The sequence below is a fragment of the Phaenicophaeus curvirostris genome, chromosome 2, assembly GCF_032191515.1.
Source record: "Phaenicophaeus curvirostris isolate KB17595 chromosome 2, BPBGC_Pcur_1.0, whole genome shotgun sequence".
In the NCBI taxonomy this organism is placed as follows: Eukaryota; Metazoa; Chordata; class Aves; order Cuculiformes; family Cuculidae; genus Phaenicophaeus; species Phaenicophaeus curvirostris.
Window position 1 is genome coordinate 101,531,891 of NC_091393.1, and position 26,236 is coordinate 101,558,126.

Consider the following 26,236-nt stretch of genomic DNA (forward strand, 5'->3'; position numbering starts at 1 on the left):
TGCAATGAATTGCTGTGCTTTTTTGGTTTAAGTTGTGAGTTTTTTATTTAGGGGATTTGAATACTGTAGGCGTTTGATTTCCTGTTGTGAAAACTGTTTTTCCATGGTTTCATTCTCCCTTTGTTGTTAAAAAAATAAAAACAAACCCAAAACTTAAACATCGTCCCCCAAACACACCCACAAAACCACCCCCCCAAAAAAATCCATCAAACCCCAAGCCAAAAAAACTCAGAAAAACCGCTCAAGGTTTCAGTGCCAATTTTTCTGAAAAATACACTCAAAATGAAGGTCAGAAAAACAAAATGGATCTTTTTGAACAGTTACAAGGAAAATACTTTTACACATGTTAGAACTTGAAGGGTTTTTTTTTAATGTGTTCACTATTCCTGAGTAATTTGTTTCAATCAAATACTATGGTATACGCATTCTGAAACCTCTGTAGTCCTTTATCATTTTAACATGGAACTGGTAGGTTAATAAAGGCTCATTGTAACAGCATTCACTGTGAGAGACTCAAACAATTTTCCATATCACAGCAATTAATAATTACTTATTTCACTTACAATTTTGAAGTGATGCTTTACCTTTTTTTGGTGTTTTCACACATACGGTAGCTCGCACTAGAGTTAGACCTCAATCTTTTCTAAGATTTACCCAAATGAGATAGTTCACATGTTCATTTTGACATAGTGATGTTTTCAAACTATATATTTTTGATAACAGAATTAAGTATGTCCTGATTACTTCCTGTAAAAGGTTTAGTTTTGTTTAAAAGGCTGACACCCTTTGACTAAAAGAATAGAAGGTGGTGAAGGACGTACTTTCCACTTTTTAAACTAACTTTTTGACAAAAAATAATTTTCCCTGAGTTAAAGCAATTATCTCAAGATGTTTAAATGCATTGTTGTATAGAACCCACATAATTTTATTCTGGTTTGAGTCCTATGAAAGATGGCCTGTACACCATCAACAACTGACATGGATATTTTATATGCCAGCAAGGCAAGATAAAATAAATAAATAATGAAAAAATCTGCTTTTGAGGTGCATGTGTAGCGGCCAACTTTGATTATGTTTTTTCTAAAAGCTTTTCATAACCATTATTTCATTTTTTTACTATTAACATCCCCACAAACGTAATGAAACCCTTTGAGTGACTGTGGAAAGCAACATTTCACCTAAGAGGAATCACGTAGGATTGCTGTCACTTTAAGGTGTAAATAGAGTAGTTTAGTTGAACACATTGTTATATTTTTTTTTGACATCCACTACTTGAAAGACAAAAGAATTATAAGTAGTCCTCACACAGTTCCATATTCCTCACATATCCATATTCCCAGTCTTGTATTAGCCTGCACTGTCTGTATTTGTCATTAGCACTGCCTAGAAGATAATCATTGCAAATATTATTTCCCTCAGGATTTAGCATATACACTAATATTTTAGAAGATATATTTAAGTTAAAATACAAAATATAGTTCCCATTCTTCTTTTCGCCAGATCTCTTAGAACTGGAACTAAGGAAGATATTGTTACATTTGATTTCACTGAACTTTACATGCTTTACCATATAAAAATTAAGTAAAAATTGCAAGTCTGACATGGAATTATTGGACAAGTGCTTCTTGAGAATTTGTGCAAAAATGTTATTTAATTGCTGCAATTTGATCTTTGAATTTTTAAGTTTATTTTGCTGTTCCTGTTATCTTCTCCATTTGTACTTTGTAGCTAAAGCATTGCAGTCGTTACATACATGATTTGTTTCCTTCTTTGATCAAAAACTTGGACCCTGTCCCACTTAGGCATCTTCTCAACCTTGTCTCAACTCTTCATCCAAGTGCTCACACTGAACAGGTAAAGACAAGGCAAACAAAATTGCTGTAGCAAGAAGAGAAATTCTGTTAGTATACTAAACATACATTTTGGATTTGTCTTTGTCTTTCTAAAGGAATGCGTGTAAAAGTAATATTTACTAATGCATAGGAGAGGAAACTGAGTGAAGTTGTCACGTTTCTTCGAGTAGGCCTCTCCTAGCTTTTGAATTATAATCTTTTTGGAGATTTTTTTGAAGACTGCATAACCACTGATAGAAGATTTTAACTTCATGTCTGAAGTTAAAAGTGTTTTTAGCATTAACAGCATTTTGAGCATTTCTTTATTTTGATGAGGTTTTTTTGGTGAACTGTAGTATTAGCCTGTAGAAAAATTAATTGTGGATCTTTACATACAAAGCCACCTGCTTAATTGCGCTGTTATCTGGTTTTGTTTATAGACCTTGTATTTGGCATCAATGCTTATAAAAGCACTGTGGAATAATGCACTAGCAGCTAAGGCTCAACTGTCAAAACAAAGCTCTTTTGCATCTTTACTGAGTACCAATCTGCCCATGGGAAACAAAAAAGGTATGTGGTTTTCCAACAGAACTGAACTCTTTGGACAAAAAGGATTTATGGAACTTTTTACTTGAAGAGTTTTTTGAAAGTGTCATGCTGGCATATTTTTCAAACAGAAGTTAAGGATAAAGATGAAGGCATTAAAACTTTGTGAGCACTTTTGGAAAGCTTTCTGTTTCAGAACCATTCTCTTTGTGTATCTAAAGTAGTGTGTATTTTTCTATTTCTTTTTTTTTAAATCCAGAAGATGGTCCATAATTCCTCAGTTAACTGTTTTCATTCTGCTGAGCATCTGTAATTTACATAGCTACATAAAATCTTAAAAAAACTTATCTGATTTTTTACCTAGTTTTTGATAGTACATGCTGTTTCTGGGGTGTTTTTTTGGTTTTTTTTGGTTTTTTTTTTTACTTGACTGTGTCTTTCTCCACAGTCATTACTAAATCTGCTGCCCAAGCAATTTTACTGTAGTTTCCCTTTCTTTTCTCACTGCTGATTTTTATGAATCATGGACAACTATATGCTGACAAAAAAGATTTTTAGTCACTTATTTTTCCATCCTGCTTTTTTCCTTCAGAAGAAGAGGAGCTCAGAAGAGCAGTCCCTTCACCTTGTAAGTATAGTTTTAGAAGTACACTGCAATCTGATACATTTGATACCACAATGTTTTTCTGCAACCAACAAATTTCAATAAAGGAAAAACCATTAAAAGTTTGAAACTATGTTTTTACGAGAAGTAAAACGAAAATTGTATTTAGTGCAGAATCTAGGAAATTCATATGGCTGTGCTATATACTGGCAAGAAGATACATCAGAATACAGATTATATAGTGCAATCCTCAGTGTTCTGAAAAGAATTTTTAGTGTTTAGGTAGTTGGGTTGTTTGAGTTATGTCCTTTGTTCAGCTCTTTGCAGGAAGAATGCTGTTGAGCCCAACATATGAGGCAGATTTATGTAATGCTGTTACAGTCCAATAAATATAGATCACAAAGTAATTGGAAAATGTGGTTTTGAACTAGGGTCACCAGCAGCAAGCCCTCAGAGCAGTGACAACAGTGACACCCATCAGAGTGGAGGCAGTGATATTGAAATGGAAGAACAGCTTATTAACAGAACAAAACATGTGCAGCAACGACTTTCAGATACAGAGGTAAGAGTATAAATTGTAGTCTCTGAATTTTGTTACTGACTTACCTATGGAAAGAATTTTTTTACTGTAATTGTTTCAAAACCTGAACAGGTACATAGCGGGTGTGTGTACCTGCAGCAGGATAGTGGGGTACTAGAGTCGTTACTTATTTTCTGTGTAGTTTACAGAGAGTATATTGCACTTTGCCCATGAACAAGTGCACTACAAAAAAAGACACCTCAAACAATTGAATTCCTACATTTAAATTGTATTTCAGTGAGATTAATCTCTGAGTAAGGGTCTGCATGACATGTTTTTTATGTGTCACACTGTGTATGTTCCAAGCCTGCACATAAAACCTGTTACGAATAATGTACCGCAAAAACTAAATTATTAAATCTGAATCTTGCTCTGAGCATTTTGTCATTGACAACTAAATTGAGAAAGAATGAATGAAGACTTTTAGACTTCACACATTTCCTCTTAAATGAAGAATTTTGATTGAATGGTGATGATGATGTTGATTATGTATTTTCAGTGGTGTTTTATATTTCCACCAATCTTAAAAAGAAATTATGATTCCAGGAATCCATGCAAGGAAGCTCTGATGAAACAGCCAACAGTGGTGAGGATGGCAGTAGTGGTCCTGGTAGTAGCAGTGGCCACAGTGATGGATCCAGTAATGAGGCCAACTCCAGTCACGCAAGCCAGTCTGCTGGAAGCCCTGGCAGTGAGGTTCAGTCTGAAGACATTGCAGATATAGAAGCTCTCAAAGAGGAGGATGATGAAGAGGAAGAAGACAGGAGTCATAATCCCCAGAAAAGCACTAGGAGCACAGATCTACGAAGCAGGAAACTGGAATCGCAAACAGGCATTTGTCTCGGAGATTCACAAGGGGCATCAGAGAGGAGTGGTGCGAATAATGGAGCTGGAAAGGACCATGTTTTTAACACTGACTCTGTGACACCAGTGGATAATCGAATTAGGATTCTAGATGCATGTTCTCATGCTGAGGATGCAGAGCATGATATAACGGGGGAAATGAGCACTGCTCACATTTCACAAGGGTCGCAAGATTCTTGTATAACTCACACAGGGGACTTCCTTGGGGAAACTATTGGAAATGAATTATTTAACTGTCGACAGTTCATAGGGCCGCAGCATCACCACCACCACCACCATCACCACCATCACCATGACAGGTAGGTATCTTGACGTTTCTTGTGATTCCTTCTACAACAGACATAAAAGTGGTAGCAAAATATTCATTTTGGGAAGAAATTTATTTGGACATTTTGCTGTACTTGAGGATAATTTTGTCTAACAAATGATAGTTATCGCAGATAGTTAGAGAGTCATCGGTTTGTTAACATCTTGTGAAGTTTTTGTATTAAATAAATATGACTGTATTTAACAAAATGTTAAAACTGGTTTGCAAAATTAAATTGAAGAAGTCAACACAATCATCGTGATAATGAGACCTTCAATTTATCTAATAGTTTTTCATATTCTTACGAAGCTCTGCTGTTCAGACAGATGGTTCATCCTAACTTTAGCTTTAGGGAGATATCTACTCACTTGTAGTCTGCTGTAAACAACTTTCTCTTTTATATTGTCCATTCTAATATCCTTCTCTTGCAGGCATATGGTTGACGATATGCTAAGTGCAGATGATGTCAGTTGCAGTAGTTCCCAAGTCAGTGCAAAATCAGAGAAAAACATGGCTGATTTTGATGGCGAGGAGTCTGGCTGTGAGGAAGAGCTGGTACAGATTAATTCACACGCTGAGCTAACATCTCATCTTCAGCAGCACCTTCCTAACCTTGCCTCTATCTATCATGAACATCTAAGTCAAGGTAAGAGTGATAAAAAGAAAACAGAAAAACATTGTACTTCTAACTTGCTTTTCCGTATTTTTTAATTAGTCTCCAGTAATTGAAGTAATTCAGATTATTTTAACCACAAGTGTACATTTGCTGAATGAAACCACAGTGACTACTGAGATTTTGCTCTTTCTCCAAGAGATTTGGTTTTGTATCACATTAGATATGGCTGTGTCAGCCTTTTTTTTTCTTTTTCCCCCCTCTTCATTTCTACCAGAGCTTTTAATGCAAGTTAAAATAAATAAAGGCACTAAAGAGCCTAGGAAATGGGTTTTTTTTCTAGTCAGATATTAAAGTAAAAGGAAAGGCAGTCCTGAAATGTGAATTATTTTCTTCTCTATCTCTGAAACCTTATGCAGTTTTTCTTCTGGTGGGCGGATCTTATTGTGATTCCGTACACTTGTCATCTTAAATGAATTAACCATAATGGGCTGTGCAGAGGATAATTTTGGAAAAACGATTTATGATATGACTTGATATTATAGGGATCTTGCCTTAAAGGGCATTTTATGCTATTCTGTCTTAGACTGCCAAATCTTCTGGTTTACTTCAGGGTACAATTTAAGATGCTACTAAAACACTTCTCCAGAATTATATCATCTTTCCATATGCTATTGTGGCAGCTTTATTTTCTGTTTTATTCTCCTTTTAAATATAATGGAGGGTATGGTTAGTGAAGGTTTAACATTTTTCTTCACTAGTCTGACAGTTCGCTATCTCCCAGCAGACAGTGAAACCAGTACTATTTATATCTTTTTCTGAAACATAGTTGTGTAAGAAGTCTCTTTTTTCTTTAGGCTTAGCATTTCTTATTATGTGGAACTGAATTATAATTTCAGCCCGACATTGAAAATCAGGAAGGATTTTTTTTTCCTGTGGTACAGAGTTTAACAAACTTCTAACATTTCGTAGTTAAAACATGATGTAAATCAACATATTTTTCCAATGTTTTCCATAGATATTACACATCTTACTGGACATCCAAATTATTGTTTGAGCATAAAGCCTTTAGTGCAGATTATTTTGATACCTCTAGTTTTGCACGTAAACATATTTGCAGTGTCCTGCGTGCAGTCTAAATTTTCTACTTGGCTTTGCTATTACATGAAAATAATATCAAATAGAAGATGAATGAATGGTGCCAGCTGTGGCCACACAGAAGAAGGAAAATGCGTATCAGTGTTTATGAAGACATGATGAGTTTTTAAAATAGTACACTTTGATGCTCTATCATATATAAAAAACTGATTGTTTTTCCTGTTAAACATAGGAGGTAATTTTTTTTTGCTTTTCCACCATGGTAGTTATAAAGATACCTCCTTTCGGACCACAGAAAGATTTAAGAAATATTTTAATTATACCATGAATTAAATCTAGTTCAGTTAAGCAGTTGCACCTGCATCTGCAGTTCTTAAGTACTGGTTTTATTGCGTCTTGCCATTAGCCAAGAACAGTGTAAACATTGGTTTAACTGTCTTGTTGACTTCTTGTGTGGTCATGATACTTCTGTCTTCTTTTAAGAACGCCTAAGTGGATAAGACTGCAATTACAGTGTTGTTGCATGCACTTTACAATAGCCAAGTTTGCAAATAAAGCATGTTGTTGCTCATGTGCTCAAGGAATAATGTTCAGATTAGACAGTTCCTTCTATTTATTCATTAACGGTCTTTGTATTTTGTTCAGGACCAGCAGTTCATAAACATCAATATAATAGCAATGCAGTGACGGATATTAATTTGGATAATGTTTGTAAGAAAGGAAATACCCTTTTGTGGGATCTGGTCCAGGATGAAGATGCAGTAAGTTGAATACAAGAAAATAATATTTTTTAAAGAAAATAAATATATACTATTCAGTGACCTTTCTTTCTACTTGCTGTAGATTCATCTCTCTGAAGGGTTAATAAACGAAGCAGAGAAGCTGCTCTGTTCTTTAGTATGCTGGTTCACTGACAGACAGATTCGAATGAGATTTATTGAAGGCTGCTTAGAAAATTTAGCAAACAACAGGTAACTTAAATCATGAATTATCTGTTTTTACATTTATCTGGTTTTGCTACATATAGGAAGTGCAAGTTGACTGTAACAGCTATGTAACTTTACAGGAAGACAAGTTAAGCCAGACAAAAGGAAAAGTATAAACATAGTTTCAAAGCGTTATCTGGTGTTACATGTTTGTGTTCTATCAGTGTCCTGAATTTCTCATCTTGTTGCATTTGTCAGTTCTCCCTTCTGCCAGAGGTTACTGCTTTCCTACCAGCTGGTAAAATTGGGTCCACAGCTTAGCCAGTTGAGTGCAAGGTCAGCTGCCTTAGCATATGCATTTTGATTTGAATATTTAGAGTTTACATGCAGGTGACTGAGGAACAGACATGTTCTTTTCCACCAAGTTTATTGTGGGGTTTAATTTCTGTGAAGAAGCAGCTGGAGGTAGAAGTAATGCCTTGGCCTGAGATAACTTGTTTTAATATCAGCCAAAGCTGTGAGATTGTAAGGTTTGAAGACTGGCAAAAATGCAATTATTTTGTTGATGCAACTAATCAACTGCTGGACATCACCTGCAGTGTTATGTTGTTAACTTTTTGCTAAGTATTGTGTTTATGAGATGAGTATACTGAGATATTAATTAATAAGAGAGATCTGAAGACACATTGCTGATACACGAGTTCCATCACATGCAGTTTATTCATTTCTTGAGTTTTGCTTGATAATTGTCTACATTTCTATTTGTGTCTCTAATCAGTTTGAGGCAGATTTTTCTGCTATGTCGTCAGTTTGTAGAAAATCCATACTCATTTTGCTGAAATTTCAAAAGATATGTATTATGAAACTTAAAAATAAGATTTTTGTTTATGTAAGTGATTTTTAGTAAGGAAAAATGTCTACTGTTTTATTTTTATACTTGTCCAACAGCTGTGTGTCCAGGGTATTATATTACACTTGTGAAGTACGTGTAGTTCAGATTCAGAAAACTAATTGGCTGACATGATGGTAAACGTCACATCGATATTTCCGATGCTTTCCATTAGCCTATTTGCTCACTGAACCTGAGCTTCTCAAAGTAATTTTTAAGTTGACTCTTTTAATTTTGTAACAATCATACCTTGTCATCATTTCTCTCTTTCTCCTTTAGATCAGTAGTAGTTTCACTTCGGCTTCTTCCAAAGCTGTTTGGTACATTTCAACAATTTGGGAGCAGTTACGATACCCATTGGATAACGATGTAAGTAGCTTCCTGTCCCCAACAGACTAAGCCAGCAGAAGTGATGACATTTAGAGGACTGCAGCAAGGCTTGCTCCTTGAGTGTGGTCCAAATTAATAATGACCTGAGGTTCTCATCTCTCTGTTACCTGGCCTAGTTGTATGAGCTTGTCAAATCACTCAGGCCTGTATTTCTCCATAAAACACATTACTGTCATAACTGAGGTGAAGACTAATTTATACAATTTCTTTATCTCCACCCTTTAAATCCCAAAGGGCTTGCAGACATCTACACATCCAATAATAGCATATTGTAAAAGGTTGTGATGACTTGATGTTACATCATTCTGTTCTGATTGTATCTTGAATGCTTCTTGATAATAAAAGATTTTGTTTATAAGAAAACCTTTAAAATATGAAGGTATGTAATATAGTATTCCTTATGATGACAAACTATGTAGCTGGCTCATCTGCGTGCAGAGAACAAACTACAGGAACTTCTGTGAAAGATTACAGTGATTGCCAGCATTTTTTATTGGGTTTTTTTTGACTTGACATTTAAATACATGCCCAGTTCTGAGTTTTGGCTTAGACTTTTTCTGAATTAGGGCCTTTAGTTTTCATGGTCTCAGAAGGGAGGGTTCTCTGTCAGTCCTATGCCTGAAAATAACAATGATGAAAAGGAAGAAGAGAGTACTGTACTGCAAAATACTCCTAAATTCATAGTAGATGGAAAATGGAATGTTTACTTTGGGTGTACGTGAATGCAATTTTCCTGTAACAACTGCCTAATTTCTGTAGCTTTTATTTTTAAGCAAATTGTAATACTTTCTGCCCTTTAAATTGACACAGGTGGGCAGAAAAGGAACTCAATATGATGAAACTTTTCTTTGATAATTTGGTACACTACATTCAGGCAGTCAGGGAAGGACGGCATAAACATGCATTGTAAGTACTCAACTGACTTGGTTTTGAACATTTCTGCTTTTCTTCTGATAGTTCTGAAGCTTTCTTATGAGTACTTTCTGTAGAAACATTACGTACTTAGGGAGATGAAGGTCTGTAAAAATAAACACATTTAAAATAATTTCCTTTCCTGTCATTTTGTTAAATGTTATGTTGCATGCTTGTTTAGAAATAAAACACAAACATTTTATAAATTCAAATCAATTTAAAGTGATTTCATATCATAAAACTATTCAAATGTTTCAGTTTTGAAATCCATTACCATTAATCTTTGCAGGGGTTTTTTTTGTTTAACATATTCATCTGCACTTTCGAGTCTGTATGATTAAAATTAGGTGTACATGCACAACTGATTAGACCTCCCAGACCTGGAGGAATAGACTATTCATATGTCAAAGTCAGTATGTAAATATGAGCACCCAGAATTGAAAAATGTTCCTATTTATGGGTCAAATTTTCACTTCATTATACACCATTATACTAGGCATTGCTCTAGTGAGAAATAACCCCAAAAGCTGTTTGGAAGTGTGATGAATTTTTTTAAATTCAGGCAAACCAATATATTTTTCTGCTCTTTTGACCATTAAGCTTCTACCTTATCAATATAAATAAAGTTAATATTTTTATGACTTATAAAAGTATTTTTATAAAGAGTGTGTATCAGCTGGAATAGGGAATTCAGAGTAGAAATATCAGCATTTTACAAGTTAGAGAAAAAATGAAGATCAGATCTTGAAAGTTGCTAATGACAAAATGATGCACTTGAATTGGACTGTGTACAGAAAAACCCCACTTGCAATCCCCTCAACAACAAAAAAAGGTACCTTATCTAGTAACAGCTAGGATGTCATTTTACTTGTTTGGTATCATTCTGCAATGTGTACAGCTGGAGTCCGTAGACCATGTGCTGAACTGGAAGTTCAGAAAGGAATTTATAAGAAAAGTTATTTATGGTTTTAAGAGGCACACCTGTGTGTGTGGTAAAAAATTATGACAATATCAATTAAATAAACTTCTATTTTTATACAAATTTAAATTCTAGATACAGCCACAGCGCAGAAGTTCAGGTTCGTCTTCAGTTCCTGACGTGTGTGTTTTCAACTCTAGGATCACCAGATCATTTCAGTAAGTATTTGATGTGACCTTATCAGAGGAGCATCTCATAGTAAGGCTTAGATTGTTCTTAAAAATCAGTGTTAGTTTAAATAAGTATAATGTTCTAAACAGTTACAGTTTTAAATAACCTCTGATACTGTTTCAAAAGAACAATGAAAGCACAGAACCAACACTGGAGTCTGGATTCTATTGCAGTTCTGTGTGAACAAATTTTTCTGTCCCCTGTGCTTTGGTTTTTCTAAGTATTAGGATTGTGGTCATTACTGAAATGAAGACAGTATAGTCTGTATTTGTGGGTTTTGGTTCATGTCCATAGTGTTCCCAGTGATCTTCTACTGGAGTGCACTGTAATTAAGTTGTGATACCAAAAAGCATTAATTCTTTATAATTTAATACTGTCAGATATCGGTTTACATTGTAGGGTCTACTGCAAAAGTTTTCTGTTTGATAGTTGGTCTGTACAGATGCTGAAATCTTTTCACTCTACAAGGTAAAAAATAGAATTCTTTTGAATTCTGATATAATTTAAAGTTGAACATAATTTTTTGTGGTTTTAATAACTCTTGGTGGCTCTCCCTTCCATAAATTGGTTTGGGTGCTCTCTTCTTAAGCCCTTGTAAATTAATACAACGTTGTCTCAGCATCAGCTCTGTACAGACTTTCAGTTGATTGTATATTGAGGTCATTTAATAAAACAACTGAAGGGAGGAGTCATTTGGGTATTTCTGTTGGAAGTAGTCACGGCCGGCATGCAATGCATAGCTTGTCCTTCTGGTCATTAGAGTAGAATATAGAATGCAATAAGAATACCTGTAGCCAAAAGAAAAAAAAAACTAAAACCCTTTAACACTGTTTGCTGTTGTTGACAGGATAGCCCCAATTCTTTTTAAAGAAATTTTTGGGATCACAAATTTTTATATGCCAACTAAGAAAATAAACATACATTTCTCTTGAAAGGAGTAAAAATGAAATAGTGAGTGATACCATTTTCAGGCACAGTGTCAATACTCAGCTTAAAGCTGGACTCTAGGCTGTGCCCAGTAATTATTTGTAAATTGAGAACCAACCTGCTGTTTGGTAGGAGGTCTCAGGTCAGCCCACACTACTCACTGGTTTAGTAACGGCTGACAGCACTAATGACCAAAAAACTGTAGCTGATTGCCCACTCTGAAAGAGGAAGAGTGTATGATTCCTAAATTGGTAGCTGGTGTATTTTTCTTTTGTTCTTTCAAAAAGCTTCTTATCATGACAAAAGCTATTGGTATCTTTCTGTATGCATTCTTGGGTCTTGTACAGTATCACTGTGTATTTGATGTTATAAAGGAGTAGTTAAATGTACTTCCCTAATTTTAGGGCTGAGTTTAGAACAAGTGGACATCCTGTGGCATTGCTTAGTAGAAGATTCTGAATGTTTTGATGATGCACTACACTGGTTTTTAAATCAAGTACGAAGTAAAGATCAGCATGCTATGGGTATGGAGACTTATAAGCATCTTTTCTTGGAAAAGGTATGTAGAGGGTTTATTGCAACCTTACTAATTCTAATAAAAGCACTTCTTTCCATATCAGCACTATTTAATGTATTTAAAACCGTTTCTGTGGAAAATATGTGTTCAGTAGTCTAGGAGGGCCCCAGTTGTCATGCAGTGATTATTTTCTCTGCTTAGAGAGAAGAGGGGAACAAGTTGGTATTAGGTCTTTTTGCACTACTATTTACTTGAATGTTTCTTTGCAGATAGCGTGCGTGTTGTAGCTGAAGCTATGTAGCACTTAATTTCCATTTGGAGGAAAAAAAGCTACCCAAAACTATACATTGCTTTTTGAAATATAGCTACCAGACTTAACAAATTACTTTTCTTCTTTTTGAGAGGGGTGTATAAATCTCATTTTCGCATCCACTGAAAATACAAAGATGCAACAGTAGAGCTTTCAGCAAGGGGTCTCATCCATTTCAATAGATGACATTACAAGATGGATACATTGTGCAGTAATTAGTGTAGTCTAGTTTTTTTTTCAACGTTATATGTTTTTTGCCTAGTTTTTAATTATGTGAGTACACATCACGTAGGTGAAAAAATTGTCCTGGTGTTGGTAAGTTAAGCAGTAAAAATTTTTGTTCCCTCTGCACTGTTACAATCCAAATCGGTGCTAAGGAGGTTTCTTTAAGCTAATTATAGTTGATTTTTTTGTATTATATGTAAAATTCGGAGGGGGTGATCTTTTGCAAGAACAAACTTTAATTAATCTACTACATTCAAATATGCTTTGTAGTAACAATGACATTTTTCTGTGCTAATGCTAGTGAAATAAGTTCCATGTAATATGTATCTGTTGCATCAATGAGTGTGTTTTTTCCACACTGAAGTACATTCGTTTTATTTAGATGCCACAACTAAAACCTGAAACTATTAGTATGACTGGCCTAAACCTCTTCCAGCATTTGTGTAATTTGGCTCGATTGGCTACTAGTGCATATGATGGTGGCTCAAACTCAGAGGTAAGCCTAGATTCCGTGCTCACGTGTTTCTGAGGAAGCGGGAAAGTTGAATTACTTGTCTGCAGCAGCATATCTCTTGAGAACTTAATTGCCTTGAATGTTGTTTACTGGTTTGAGATAATTATGTCACAGCCTGTAGTGGTGGGAGATTTCTGCCTTGAGAAGAGCTTTGGAAGATAAGGACTCAAAACTTCCAAATGCAGGACAGTGAAATGGGAAGAAAAGAGGCCAATGTTCCTGACATTCCCTCATGACTTTGAGCATATGTGGCTTTTGTCTCTAGAGGCAGAGATAGGAAACCACAAAGAAAGTGATAACTGTTTCCTGCATGCCTTTGTGCAGTGTATCATATTCTTAGCGTAACTGAACTGTATTCTCGATTGTATTTAAAGAATGGGTAATATTCACTTTTATAAATAAGAAGGTTCAGATGACATTCTTGTTAGGCATATTTGATTCTGACTAGAAAACTACATTAAAATGTGTCACAGTTTACATATGATGTGCTTTAGAAGATTGTCTTCTGTATTTTTTATACAGATACTATCTTAGAAATAAAATTATATATGGGATATTTTTCTGTGAACTTATTTGAGGCAATTTTTATTAAAACTTCTGTTCTTGCAGTGAATATCAATAACAGTTGTGGTATTAAGGCTTCATTGAAACCTATTCTCGTTTGTCAAAAATTAAAACGCACTCTTGAATACTAATCAGTTCTCCTCATATTCCAAAGTATGGAAATATGTCGTGAAAGACTTTCATAGTGATTGATGCGTGCAGTGAGGAGCACCCGAGCACAGGAAAAATGGAGATATTTTTAGTAATTTCTTCAAGAGGCAAATAACATGTTTCCAGTCAGAAAAGCATCGCTCCCAGTAAAATAATGAGGCAATGTTTTGTTTCTGTGTTTGTTTTCCTTTTGTCAAAACAGTTGTGTGGCATGGACCAGTTCTGGGGTATTGCTTTAAGAGCACATTCTGGTGATGTCAGTCGGGCAGCCATCCAGTACATCAACTCCTATTATATCAATGGTATGGATTTTTAGTTTTGTTTTATCTTTAGAATGTTATGAAGAGTACCTAGCATAATCTTTTTTTCATTCTTAGTCTTAAAATGCATAGTCCCAAAGTTGTGCATACATAATTTACTTTAACTCATATTACAGGTAAAACTGGTCTGGAAAAAGAACAGGAATTTATTAGCAAGTGTATGGAGAGTCTGATGATAGCTTCTAGTAACCTTGAGAGAGACTCTCATTCTAGTCTGACCATTATTGAAAGAGGACTCTTGATGCTGAAGACACACCTGGAGGCTTTTAGGAGAAGGTAAATGACTCCCTTCATATATTTGGATGCAGAATTGATTTACATTCCTCTTGTTATAATGATTAATGAGTTATTATTAATTTAAGTTTTAGTTTTTGTGGTTTTCTTTGTGTGAAGTAAGGATAGTAGTGGATAATTTTGAAAGGTAATACATTAAAGTTTAAACGGTTACTAGAGTTGGCCCTTGTCCTTTGTAAAGACATATGAACATGGTTCATGTTTCCCTGTCCCTCACCAAAGAAACTTCTTTGAAGTTATTTTAGTCTTAATAGAAAAATAGTGAGAATATCAATAACTTCCTCTTATCCTGAAAAAGCAGTGAATGCAGCTGCAAGTTTTGTCTTTCCTCTCATTGTTTATCAAATGTTTGTGTTAAATAGGTTTTGACAAAAATACCTTTTCAATGTTTATTCCTGTTCTTAAGGTTTGCGTATCATCTAAGACAGTGGCAGATTGAAGGCACTGGTATCGGCAGTCACTTGAAAGCCCTGAGTGACAAACAGTCGCTACCACTAAGAATTGTATGTCAGCCAGCTGGACTTCCTGACAAGGTAGTTGAAAGCCCTTTTATAAGTACATTCTACATTTTAAATTCCACTAAGTCCATTGTGCACTTCGGAACATAAAATACGTGTTTTATTTCAGATGACTATAGAAATGTATCCCAGTGACCAGGTGGCTGATCTACGGGCAGAAGTCACCCATTGGTATGAAAATTTGCAGAAGGAGCAGATAAATCAGCAGGCACAGCTTCAGGAGTTTGGCCAAAGCAGCCGCAAAGGGGATTTCCCTGGTAAGCTGTAGAACTCATAACTATTTTTTGCCCTCATGAGTCCATTTATTGCTTAGAAAATTGTGGGTTTTATTTCCTCAGACATCCTAAGTAAGCAAGCATTATTATTTATTTTCTTCTACCTGTAGTTATAGTTAGCATCAACCTCACTTTTAATTAATAACGTTGTTTCTTCAGTGCTACCACTTACTTGAAATAGCAAAGAAAATGTAGATCCGCCAAAGGTCGTTAGATCTAGCCATGCTCTTGAGTCCCAGTAGACTTCTTCCCACATTATTTTTCCTATTGTTGTTTTAATTAATTGTGTTGTTTTCTGTAATTTGGAGATTCTGTTACATAGAACCTTATTCTACATTTTGTGAAATTTATACATTTCTGGCTCTGCTATTGGTTCAGAATTTGAAATCATGATTCAGAGTCATAATTTATATGCTACATATATGTATTCCAGTCAGGTGTAATGTTTTCCTTACTCCTGCAACTGCTTTTTAATTTATAATTACCCTTTAGTAATAATGATTACTTATCCTCTTTTGATGCTCTTCATTTGGAATGTCACCTTGGTCCTGAGATGGTCATTGTTTGCTTACAATGCAATGAATATGCTTCCTATTGTTGTTCCCTTTCTTTCTGTGTTTCGAGTGGATGAAAGTTTCTGCTTTGTCTTTTAGGAGGAGGAGAACATTTTCTAAGTCCTACTGATGCTGTCTGTTATATCATTTTTATTGGTTACCTCTGTACAAATTGTTATTGTTTTCTGGATTTTCTTCTCTGCAGTGTTTTCCTGTTTTCTTTCTCATTAAGAGCAACAGTTAGCACATAATACATCTTCTCAGAACAAATTCTGTCCGTTAAGTTCTTTTTCCAACACCTCTGACCATTGGTGTATACGTAACCAGGAATCTGACTTTCTTTTCTTAGTTTAACAACTTCTAGAAAAAATGTTTTAATGAGATACATTGTCAATAAACCAAACTGAATTTTAGGCATCTCAGTTACCTTCTTTGTGAAATCCTTTTCTAGACAGAAGCTGCTTTAGTGAAGAAATTATCTTGTTTTCCACCAAGTATAGCCACGTAGCAGGAATTTTTGTTTTTGTTTTAGCTGGGATTTTAGAAACACATGACTCAGAAAATCCAGAATTGCAATCCTGCAGCAGCTGCAGTTCAGTCATTATAAATTTGTACAATATCATTTGCAGAATGCCTGTGCTGATACCCACTTTTTGTGGATGTTGTTTTACTTTTTCTGGTTTTATTACAGTAATTATTAGCATAATCTGACTGTGGAAAATGGAAGAACCGTAAAACTTCTATCTGTGGATTCATAAACCCAGCGTCCCTCACTAGGTTTAAAACCTGTGTTAATGTCTCTAAGTGCTTCATCTTGTAATTGATATCTGTGTTGGCTGATTGAGGCGTAAAATCCTATAATAGGCAAAATCTCTTTATTAATCTAAGAAGTGTTTCTGCATTGTTCTGCCCATGCCACCTTGCATTTGGAATAGTCTAGTCAGGTGACTTTTACTTTACAACCGCTGATTTCTAGAAGATAGGACTGAAACTGAGACTTGCGCTTGACACCTGTATTTTTACTCATCTGTACCCTATTTTGGGACTGGTTTTTAATAGACTAAAAACAAAAGAAAGGGACTTTGTAATAACAAAAATCTGTGTGAATTATGATTCAAAGGTCATTGGGCACTGGAACAGGCTGCCCAGGGAGGTGGTTGAGTCCCCTTCCCTGGAGGTGTTTAAGGCCCGGGTGGACGAGGTGCTAAGGGGCATGGTTTAGTGTTTGATAGGAATGGCTGGACTCGATGATCCAGTGGGTCTCTTCCAACCTGGTTATTCTATGATTCTTTGATTCTATGACTGTTTACACTTTAAAACTTGGGTCATTCTGCATCGCAGGAGAGGTAAGGTACATAGTGCACGTTTCTGTCTCGGTGACCTTTTTACTATATGCATTTTAATATACCTGCGTTAGGTAATCTACAACAAAAAACAATTCCTGGTTAAGAGGCAGAGATGGCAATTATTTCATCAACTGAGGTAGAAATCTGACCAGCATTTATCAATTTCCAGTTAAAATTAAAGGCTCATGATGTCAGAGCACAAGTTTTTTCTCGCCTTTTCTTTAGAGAGCTGAATCTCATTATCCTTAATTGATTTTTAGTTGTTATCTCAGGTGGCATTCCAGTTTCACAAAACAGAGATAATGGGATGTTTTCATTAACTTTTGGCTCTTGAAAGAAATCTAGAATTTCATCTGTTGTGACACTTCCTCATGCTGTTGGCCTCCTTCAGCAGTCCTGTTAGCCTGCCTTTTCATTGCTGAGGGGATGGCTGCCTTGTCTCCAGCACCTTTGCCAAAAGTGTTGTTTTGATTTTCCTGCTCTTGAGATTCATGAACAAATGGAATGTCTGAAGTGATGCCAGTCATGTCTAACACCTGTTATCTTAAAAAGAAATTTAGTTTGAGAAGATGAGGACACTGAAAATTAATGTTAAAGAGAAGGTACAGAAGTGAGATAGCTATTATTGTGGGAAGTGAAGCTGCAGCTTCTGAGTACAGGTACATTTCTGAAGGCTGGGCCATTATGTTTCTGTCAAGGGAATATCCAAGAATGCCCACTAGCCAAAACTTTGGGAATGAATCTGTAAGTAGTAGATGCATTCGCATTTGTTAAATATCCCTTTTAACTCTCTTTCAGTACAATAAACTTGCTTTCCCTCCCACATTTACCAGACAATTACCACATAATTCTTTTGAGATCCCAGTATGTATTGTAACATCTCTTGTTCATATGAAATCTTCATTGCTGAGAGAAATGTGAGATTGCATTTGCTTCTCGCTCAGGGTGTTTATTGTATTCTTTCTTCTGAAATCTGTTACTAGTTTGCTGAAGTGCAGAGGATGGTAGATTTATGTATTATTTTTGTGGATGATGTGTTTGCCTGCCTGTATCTGTTTGAAATTATTTTACCTGGCTGCATTGTAGTGTCAAAGCAGCCAGCTGAAAAGGATGGGAATAGTAGTGAATATGTGAGATTATTCTCAACTCCGCATGAAACCTTCATGATTTTATTTTTAACTGACAGATGTCTTTGGAGGGCTGATGTCTATCCAGTTCTTCCCAAGAACATCCTGGACGTTTTGTTTGGGCAGGTCTTGAGGATCATATGTATTTGCCTTATATCTCCGTTACCTGGCCGTTCCCTCAAAGTTACTGTCTGTACATCTCACTAGATTGCTGTGGTTTGGAAATGTCAGCACTTGTGCGTGTATCTCAGCTGATTTTGGGAAGCATCGCTTGGATTTATTGTGTGGATACACCGGCAGAGATTGTGTGGCTGCAGACTACAAGTGACAGGCTTTTAGCAATTACCAGGAGCAGCAGGGTGACCACAAATGCATTACACCATGCATGTCTGTGACAGTGAAAGAATATCTTCATGCACCGGAATTGATGGTTAGGACTATAGGAGTACTCTGAGATACAAAGTCATTGTGCATTTTGGTTACTGCTTGATTGTTTGTGCCAAAGGAAATTAAATTCTTAATCTTTTAATTGTTAAGATTTCTTGTTCAGTGTTGAGAACTTTTTGGAGAGTGTTCTCAGGTTTTCCTCTCTGAAGTGCATGACATGTTCAGTTCCAACTTATATTTAAGAAAGATAATTATTGCTTCTTTGCCTTTGCCAACTTTATAACAGGTGTGTGTGATACAAAGGGATTTTATTGATTATCACAATAATTTTCCATTATCCTTCTCTGGCATAGCGTAATTTACTACAAAATATGTAAGGTATGTTTTAATCTGTATGGTGGACACTTTTCACTACAAAATCGAGTGAACTGTATTGAAAAGGTATTTCTAATTACATGCAAGGAAATGTACCTTATTGTAATAACCAGTTTTTATAAGGAAATTGCATTGAAGTTTTGCCTCATTTTAAATGCTGCTGAAGGGTGTGCTATTAAAAATAAGTCTTATCACTTTCATTAGAAATTAAACTATGATTCTGGAAATTTACAAAAACAATTTTTTTGTCCTAGGTGGTCTCATGGGGCCTGTGAGAATGATTTCATCTGGGCATGAACTGACAACTGATTATGATGAAAAGACGCTTCATGAATTGGGTTTTAAGGATATGCAGGTAGTACCAGCAAATAGCAGTCACTAAAGAATATCGCTTGATGTATTGTTTTTGTCTACAGTAGCTGATATACGTAGTGGTGGTTGAAGATGTATTTTTCTTTGGGAGCATTCTACAGTTTGCTGAAACTCAGTGCTTCAGGCTGCCCAGCACGTGACTCCTGCGAGCTCTAATTAACAGCCAGTCCTTGCTGCTGTTGTCAGTCTTAAAAATATATAGTAATTTTAAAAACCTAATTTTAGCTCTATTAGCAGATGTAAAACTCAAGGAGTGAAAGAAAAATTTCAATTATTCATTGACCAAGGAAAACTAGAGACCAATGAAGACAAAATCAAGTGTCCACATTTTGTCTGAATGGTTGAACTCATATTATTTCCACATTAGCAGTGGCTAGCTCTCTCCTTTCATGGGTTAAATCTGAAGCATTTTTTAATGCCTATTGTAGGTTTTAATTTTGATTCAGAGTTCCTTGTAGTGATCTACTTGTAAGTTTGGTGATGTCTACAGCATGGAAAAACCTGATTTGATTTGTATAAGGAGAAATGACATAATGACTGTTTTAGGGAGGTAGGACTGTAACAAAATTTACCAGCAGCTCATCACATACATTCTTTTTATCTCAAGGAAACAAAAACTTACAACCTCCCTGCTAACATGCTTTTAGAAAGGTTTTTGCGAGCTAATGTGCTTACATGTGCCATTGCTGCCTCTTAGCAATTGTAGCAGTTGATCGGTCTTGGCTCTTGCAGTTCAGATTGGATGATCTGTTGGACTATGTCTTTGATTGTTTGTTGGTTCATTTTGCTGAATGACTTGAGTTAATTCTTTATGTGGATCATTTTAGAGAATTGAACTATAGTGCAATCAGATCTATCCTTATGCTTGCAGAACTTGGAGGAAGAGTAACGTTCAGTTTGAATAACTAGGGGTTCTTGGTCCTTCTTCTGGTCCTTAAAGCAAACTGATCTCAGTTTTGTGCCTTTTCATTAATGTACTGAGAAGTCAGACCGGTACTAGAGTCTCCCTACCCTGAATAACAAAGTGAAGGATGAGGGACAAGGAAACAGGACTGTCTGCTCTGGCAACAAATGTATGCAACTGCACTATGAACACCTTAAATGAAAGCAAAACCAGGCTTAAATTGTGGCAGTTGCTCAAAGTGCTGCTCGGTAAAGATTTTATAACAAAGATATTTATGTATCTTTAAGTCCTTAATTCTGATCCTGTTGAAGACATTCCATGGTTTTAGCGTACACATTTTTAAAAGTGTCTCCTTGTTTCACTCTGTTTCTAGATGGTGTTTGTATCCCTGGGCGCACCAAGGAGAGAACGTAAAGGTGAAGGTGTTCAACTTCCAGCATCTTGTCTACCTCCTCCTCAGAAGGACAACATTCCAATGCTTTTACTCCTGCAAGAACCTCATCTTACCACCCTTTTTGATTTGTTAGAGATGCTTGCCTCTTTTAAGCCTCCTTCTGGAGAAGTGGCGATGGAAGATAGTGAGGTAATTTAGAGTAATTTTATTAGATTCATTACATTTAAGTCTTATTTAATTGGGTCAGTTTTTCCTATCTATCCATCCCATTCCTGGTGTGTTCATTCCAATTGCTGGATATGTTTATTGTCTGTATATTCACATTTAAAGTACGGTATAATCATTATAATGATTTTTCTGATTTTCTTAATAATGTTGTTCTGATCCACTTCAGAAGTTCTGAATATTGTAGAAACTATGAAAAAGTAATCCTTAATAAAGAATACTGATTATTTAAATAGATGACTAATAGTGGGAATTGGCTTGAAGAAATGTTTGTGAAGGTTTTATTGCAAAAAAATTTGTGCCTTATATGTTATTGCTAGCTTGTGGGAAATTAAATAACCACTAGCATATTCAGACCAGGAGTTTATTTGTAAGTTTTATTTACACTCTAATATTTCAAAATATGTCATTAGCTGTAAAGATAATGGAACTTAGTTTCTTGCGAGGTTCAGTGAGACTTCAACTATCATGTTCCATTTATGGATGTACATTAGATAGGAAGCAGCTTCTTAATTAAGAATAAACACAGTTTTGGACTTTGAAATCTTATTTTCACACCAAAATTCATGATGGGAATGGTTGTTCTATGGTTTGTCAGAGTGCAAGGTGTGAAGAACTCCATCTCCATGCAGAAAACTTATCCAGACGTGTCTGGGAACTGTTGATGCTTCTGCCAACGTGCCCTAATATGTTGCAGGCATTCCAAAATATTTCAGATGAGCAGGTAAACAAAGAATGCTTGGTTTACATTTTTATCTTTATTATACGTGATTATTTTAGTGTCTAGTGTTCTGGTTGAATTTTCCCCAAATAGGAACTTTAATGTTAAGTATGTTGAATTATGTTGAGACGCAAGTAAACTTAATAAATCTAATAATTTCTATGAAATTATGCTGAACTGAGATGTTAGCTTAGTTCCTGCAGGGTTTTTTTATGAGTTTTTTTGAAAACATTATTTAATAAATGAAAAGAATAGTCAATATTAACGGTCACAGTCTTTTGGCTTGAATTGAAACAGCAGTATCTTCATCTGCAGCCTTGCTTTAACATTATGACTAGTGTGATGGTAATCCCTTTGTACTCTCATTTCTATAAGCTCAAAACCTGGGTAGTTACCTATTTTTCTTGCCTTGTAGATGAAAATTTTCATAGAATCATTAGGTTGGAATCTAAACTTCCCCTGACGCAGCTTAAGGCTATTCCCTCTTGTCCTTTCACCTATCACCCACCTCTATACAGCCTCCGTTTAGATATTTGTAGAGAGCGATAAGGTCTCCCCCTAGCCTCCTTGTTTCCAGGCTAAACAACCCAAGTTCCCTCAGCCGCTCCCCGTAAGACTTGTTCTCCTGACCCTTCACCAGCTTCGTTGCTCTTCTCTGGACACACTCCAGGACCTCAATGTCTTTCTTGTGGTGAGGAGCCCAAAACTGAACTCAATATTCAAGGTGCGGCCTCACCTGTGCCGAGTACAGGGGCAGAATCACTTCGCTGGTCCTGCTGGCCACACCATTTCTGATACAAACCAAGATGCCATTGGCCTTCTTGGCCACCTGGGCACACTGCTGGCTCATGTTCAGCTGGCTGTCGACCAACCCCTAGGTCTTTTTCTGCCAGGCAGCTTTCCAGGCACTCTTCCCCAAGCCTGTAGCGCTGCACGGGGCTTTTGTGTCCCAACTGCAGGACTCTGCGCTTGCCCTTCTTAAACCTCATCCCGTTGGCAAATGTCATCTGCAAACTTGCTAAGGGTGCGCTCAATCCCCTTATCCAAGTCGCTAATAAAGACATTGAACAGGGCTGGACCCAGCACTAAGCCCTGGGGACACCACTGGTGACCAGCCTCCAGTTGGATTTAACTCCTTTCAGCACCACTCTTTGGGCCCAGCCATTTAGCCAGTTTTTAACCCAGCAGCGGGTGCATCTGTCTAGGCCAGTGGGAGCCAGTTTCTCAAGTACAATACTGTGAGAAACGGTGTCAAAGGCTTTACTGAAGTCCAGGTACACTACACCCACAGCCTTTCCCTCATCCATCAAGCGGGTAACCTTGTCATGGAAGGCCTCTTTTAAAGTTTTTGAAATTGCGATTTAACAGCTTTTAGATATTACAGTTTTTCATGGACACATGCGTCAAAATCTTGGTGGAAGTTGCAATTTATAGTATAACATTTGGTTTCCTCTGCTTTAGAACTGTGTACTTTAGCTGTAATAATGTTAGACGTTTACTGAAATTTCATTGCTCAATGCTCATGATTGAAATTGTTTGTCATGTATAGAAATATGCTTGAAATTGTCTAATTCTAAATAATAGATGAAATGAAAAGCCAAATTATTTATCCATATCATATTTATCCATTTCCTTTCTTTGGCTTTTCTAGATATATCACCATTATGTATAATTATGTTAATTGTTTTCTGTCTTTTTTATCTTTTAAGGGTAATGATGGCTTTAGCTGGAAGGATCTTCTGCGAATAAAAAGTGCCCATAAACTTTTGTATGCCCTGGAAATAATTGAAGCTTTGGGAAAGCCTAACAGGAGAATAAGACGTGAATCTACGGTAATAGAGCTTCTTGCACAGAGTATATTTTTTTCTTTCTGAACCAAAGTATATATTGATGAGTTATTTTATGTTGTTTTAATTCTTGAACTGTTTTTACAATTAATTGTTGTTGTTTATCTCTAGGGAAGTTATAGCGATCTTTACCCAGACTCAGATGATTCAAGTGAAGATCAAATAGAGAACAGTAAAAACACCTGGAGTTGCAAGGTTTGATTTTTTTTTCCTGCAGTAAAAATCTGTGATACCTAATATAGTTTTTCAAAGAAGGTATAGAATGAAAACCTATTTAAAACATTCTCTGTCTTAGGGTTTTTGATCTCACATCTAGGTATAACATCTTAAAGTTTTTCAGTGTTACCAGACATGGAGATTTGTTATAGTCGTGTACAACTCTTTCTTCTGTTTATCATAAAGTATCCTACTGAATAGTTGATTGGATTATTTATTTATTTATTTATGAAGCTTAGCTTGATATCTAACTGAACTTAGTGATATTTCTGTATTTGCATTTTTTTCACATTGATTCCATAATATACTTGCAGTTTGTGGCTGCTGGAGGGCTTCAACAGTTGCTAGAAATTTTCAATTCTGGAATCTTAGAGCCTAAAGAACAGGAATCATGGACCGTGGTAGGTGTTCATTCACCTTTTTTCTACAGAATAACATAGCTGTCATTTGTCACTTTCAGCATTTGTTATAGTTACTTTTTTGTAGTAAGTGAAATAACCGTAACAGAAACCACCAGAGTCTATGCAGTAGCATCTTTTTCGTGACTGTTTCACATTCCTGGAAGAATATATTTTCTTAAAGAAAAAAAATCTTCATACTTCTGCTTTTTTATGCTTTAAGCTCACAGCTTGTATTTTCCCATGTATTTTGGTTTAATTTTTTTTCCAGTCTCAGAAAGTTGTAGAGTGCATTATAAAAAAAAAAATCGTACAAATATGTTTGTAGAGCATAAAATTGTAACATCTTGGAAGAACATCTTAAGGAAAAGAAAATTGGGTTCCATCCTTAGCGATGATTGCAGTTGCATTGATAGTACTAATGCATATCATACCTCTCTAAAAAAGTAAAAATTTGCCAATCAGGAAGGGAGTACTTTACTAGTATGTATTGTCTCTGCATGGTTCAGTATGTTCAGATTGAAAGCATATCTGGGTGCCATTTATGTCCTGTGCTATACTTATGTACAACGCCGAAAAGGCTCTTAACCTTTGAGCTCAGCTTCTGTCCTGTTTCCTCGGTGTTATCTTATGCACTGATTAGTGGAATGTCTTGAGTGCACCTGTCAATAGGACTAGATCATAAAAATGTTTTCATAACAAGAAGTTGATAATTATTTTTTAATACACTTTCTCTTTAGTATCTGGTCAGGTGAGGTTTTTCCAGTTAGTTATAGCTGTTCGTTCTGTATACCATACTTAAACTTTTAATTTCAAATTCCTTAGTAGACGTATACTTTCTTGTAAATAAATCCCTGAAAAAATAACATTTAGTTTTCCTCTTATTCACAGTGGCAGCTTGACTGTCTTGCTTGCTTGCTGAAGCTGATATGCCAGTTTGCGGTTGATCCTTCAGATCTGGATTTAGCTTACCATGATGTCTTTGCCTGGTCTGGTGTAGCCGAGAGTCACAGAAAAAGAACGTGGCCAGGCAAATCAAGGAAGACTGCAAGTGACCATGTGAAGGGCCTTCATATACCTCGTCTGACAGAGGTAAGAGATAAACAGTGTGCTCACTTTGTGAGCTTTAGAAGAATGGCTCCTTTGTTGCGTGAAGTGTTTATTTAGGTAATAGAATAAGGAAGTGAAAAAGTTACTAGTATTAAACTGTATCCTACATTTATTTCTCCTCTAAAAAGTATTTCAGTTGCTTTAAACCTGACAGTTTTAAAAATTTTTTTGGTGATTGGTGAGCACCTGAACTGGGAATTCAGAATTCCAGTGCTTTATCCCCAGTTTTTGGAATTTGCTTTCCAAGTTAATTGTTCCAGTGACCTGTTATATGGGCTGTCCCCATCCTCACTAAATCCTTCAGTAAACATTAAAGTAACTTAATCTATGAAGGATATCTGAGTGAGTGCATGGTAAACTTACTGAAACCTGTAAACCTTCCTACCCCATTCCTGCACACTGACTTCCTAATGTAGGCCAAGGAAGTGCAGTACTTTGGCAACAGAGATACCTTCACTGTAAATTGATTACTCTCGGGCACAGGACCAGCTGCGATTGCCAGAAAGTGTTGATCTGAGCTGTGTGAGCTGAACATCCCATCTGTCGTTGGTATACATGGAAATACCTTAACTATTCTAGAAGTATTACGTATTTTTGATAGAAGAAGTCCCTAAAATGCCATAGCTACTATGATACCGGGAAATTATCAAATGTATTAAATTTGTTAACATTGGCTGTGTGTAAATGCTGCTACTAGTTTCTATAACTGATTTTAAATTTTTAATTGTCAGTTAATGAATGTTTTTTACTGAAGTAGATTTGCTATCTGTATATTTTAAAATACTTTTTTCAGATGTTGATATAAAAATTTTGTGTAGCCTTTCAGATTCCCTGAAAACAAATAATGAAATAGAATGCAAAATCAATAAAATGTGTTGATTACAGACACAGGCAAAATTTCCATATCCAACCTCACCCTCAACCCTGCCTCCTCA

At 35.9% G+C, this 26,236-nt stretch overlaps 1 protein-coding gene across 2 annotated transcripts in view; it reads left to right on the plus strand.

Annotated features, from left to right (window-relative positions):
• USP34 (ubiquitin specific peptidase 34) overlaps positions 1–26,236 on the plus strand; it is a 142,889-nt gene that overhangs the window by 60,236 nt on the left and 56,417 nt on the right. The window contains exons 11-34 of one of the 2 annotated variants that reach the window (XM_069850171.1): positions 1,729–1,854; positions 2,273–2,402; positions 2,971–3,006; positions 3,414–3,544; positions 4,109–4,725; positions 5,165–5,379; positions 7,090–7,205; positions 7,288–7,415; positions 8,539–8,628; positions 9,460–9,555; positions 10,616–10,698; positions 12,043–12,197; positions 13,073–13,186; positions 14,121–14,220; positions 14,355–14,514; positions 14,939–15,065; positions 15,160–15,307; positions 19,369–19,469; positions 20,764–20,973; positions 21,608–21,733; positions 23,440–23,562; positions 23,689–23,772; positions 24,108–24,194; positions 25,083–25,283. In XM_069850171.1, coding sequence (XP_069706272.1) covers positions 1,729–1,854; positions 2,273–2,402; positions 2,971–3,006; positions 3,414–3,544; positions 4,109–4,725; positions 5,165–5,379; positions 7,090–7,205; positions 7,288–7,415; positions 8,539–8,628; positions 9,460–9,555; positions 10,616–10,698; positions 12,043–12,197; positions 13,073–13,186; positions 14,121–14,220; positions 14,355–14,514; positions 14,939–15,065; positions 15,160–15,307; positions 19,369–19,469; positions 20,764–20,973; positions 21,608–21,733; positions 23,440–23,562; positions 23,689–23,772; positions 24,108–24,194; positions 25,083–25,283 — 3,504 coding nt within the window. The remainder of the gene's footprint in view (positions 1–1,728; positions 1,855–2,272; positions 2,403–2,970; positions 3,007–3,413; positions 3,545–4,108; positions 4,726–5,164; positions 5,380–7,089; positions 7,206–7,287; positions 7,416–8,538; positions 8,629–9,459; positions 9,556–10,615; positions 10,699–12,042; positions 12,198–13,072; positions 13,187–14,120; positions 14,221–14,354; positions 14,515–14,938; positions 15,066–15,159; positions 15,308–19,368; positions 19,470–20,763; positions 20,974–21,607; positions 21,734–23,439; positions 23,563–23,688; positions 23,773–24,107; positions 24,195–25,082; positions 25,284–26,236) is intronic. The other variant, XM_069850170.1, reaches the window with a different exon arrangement.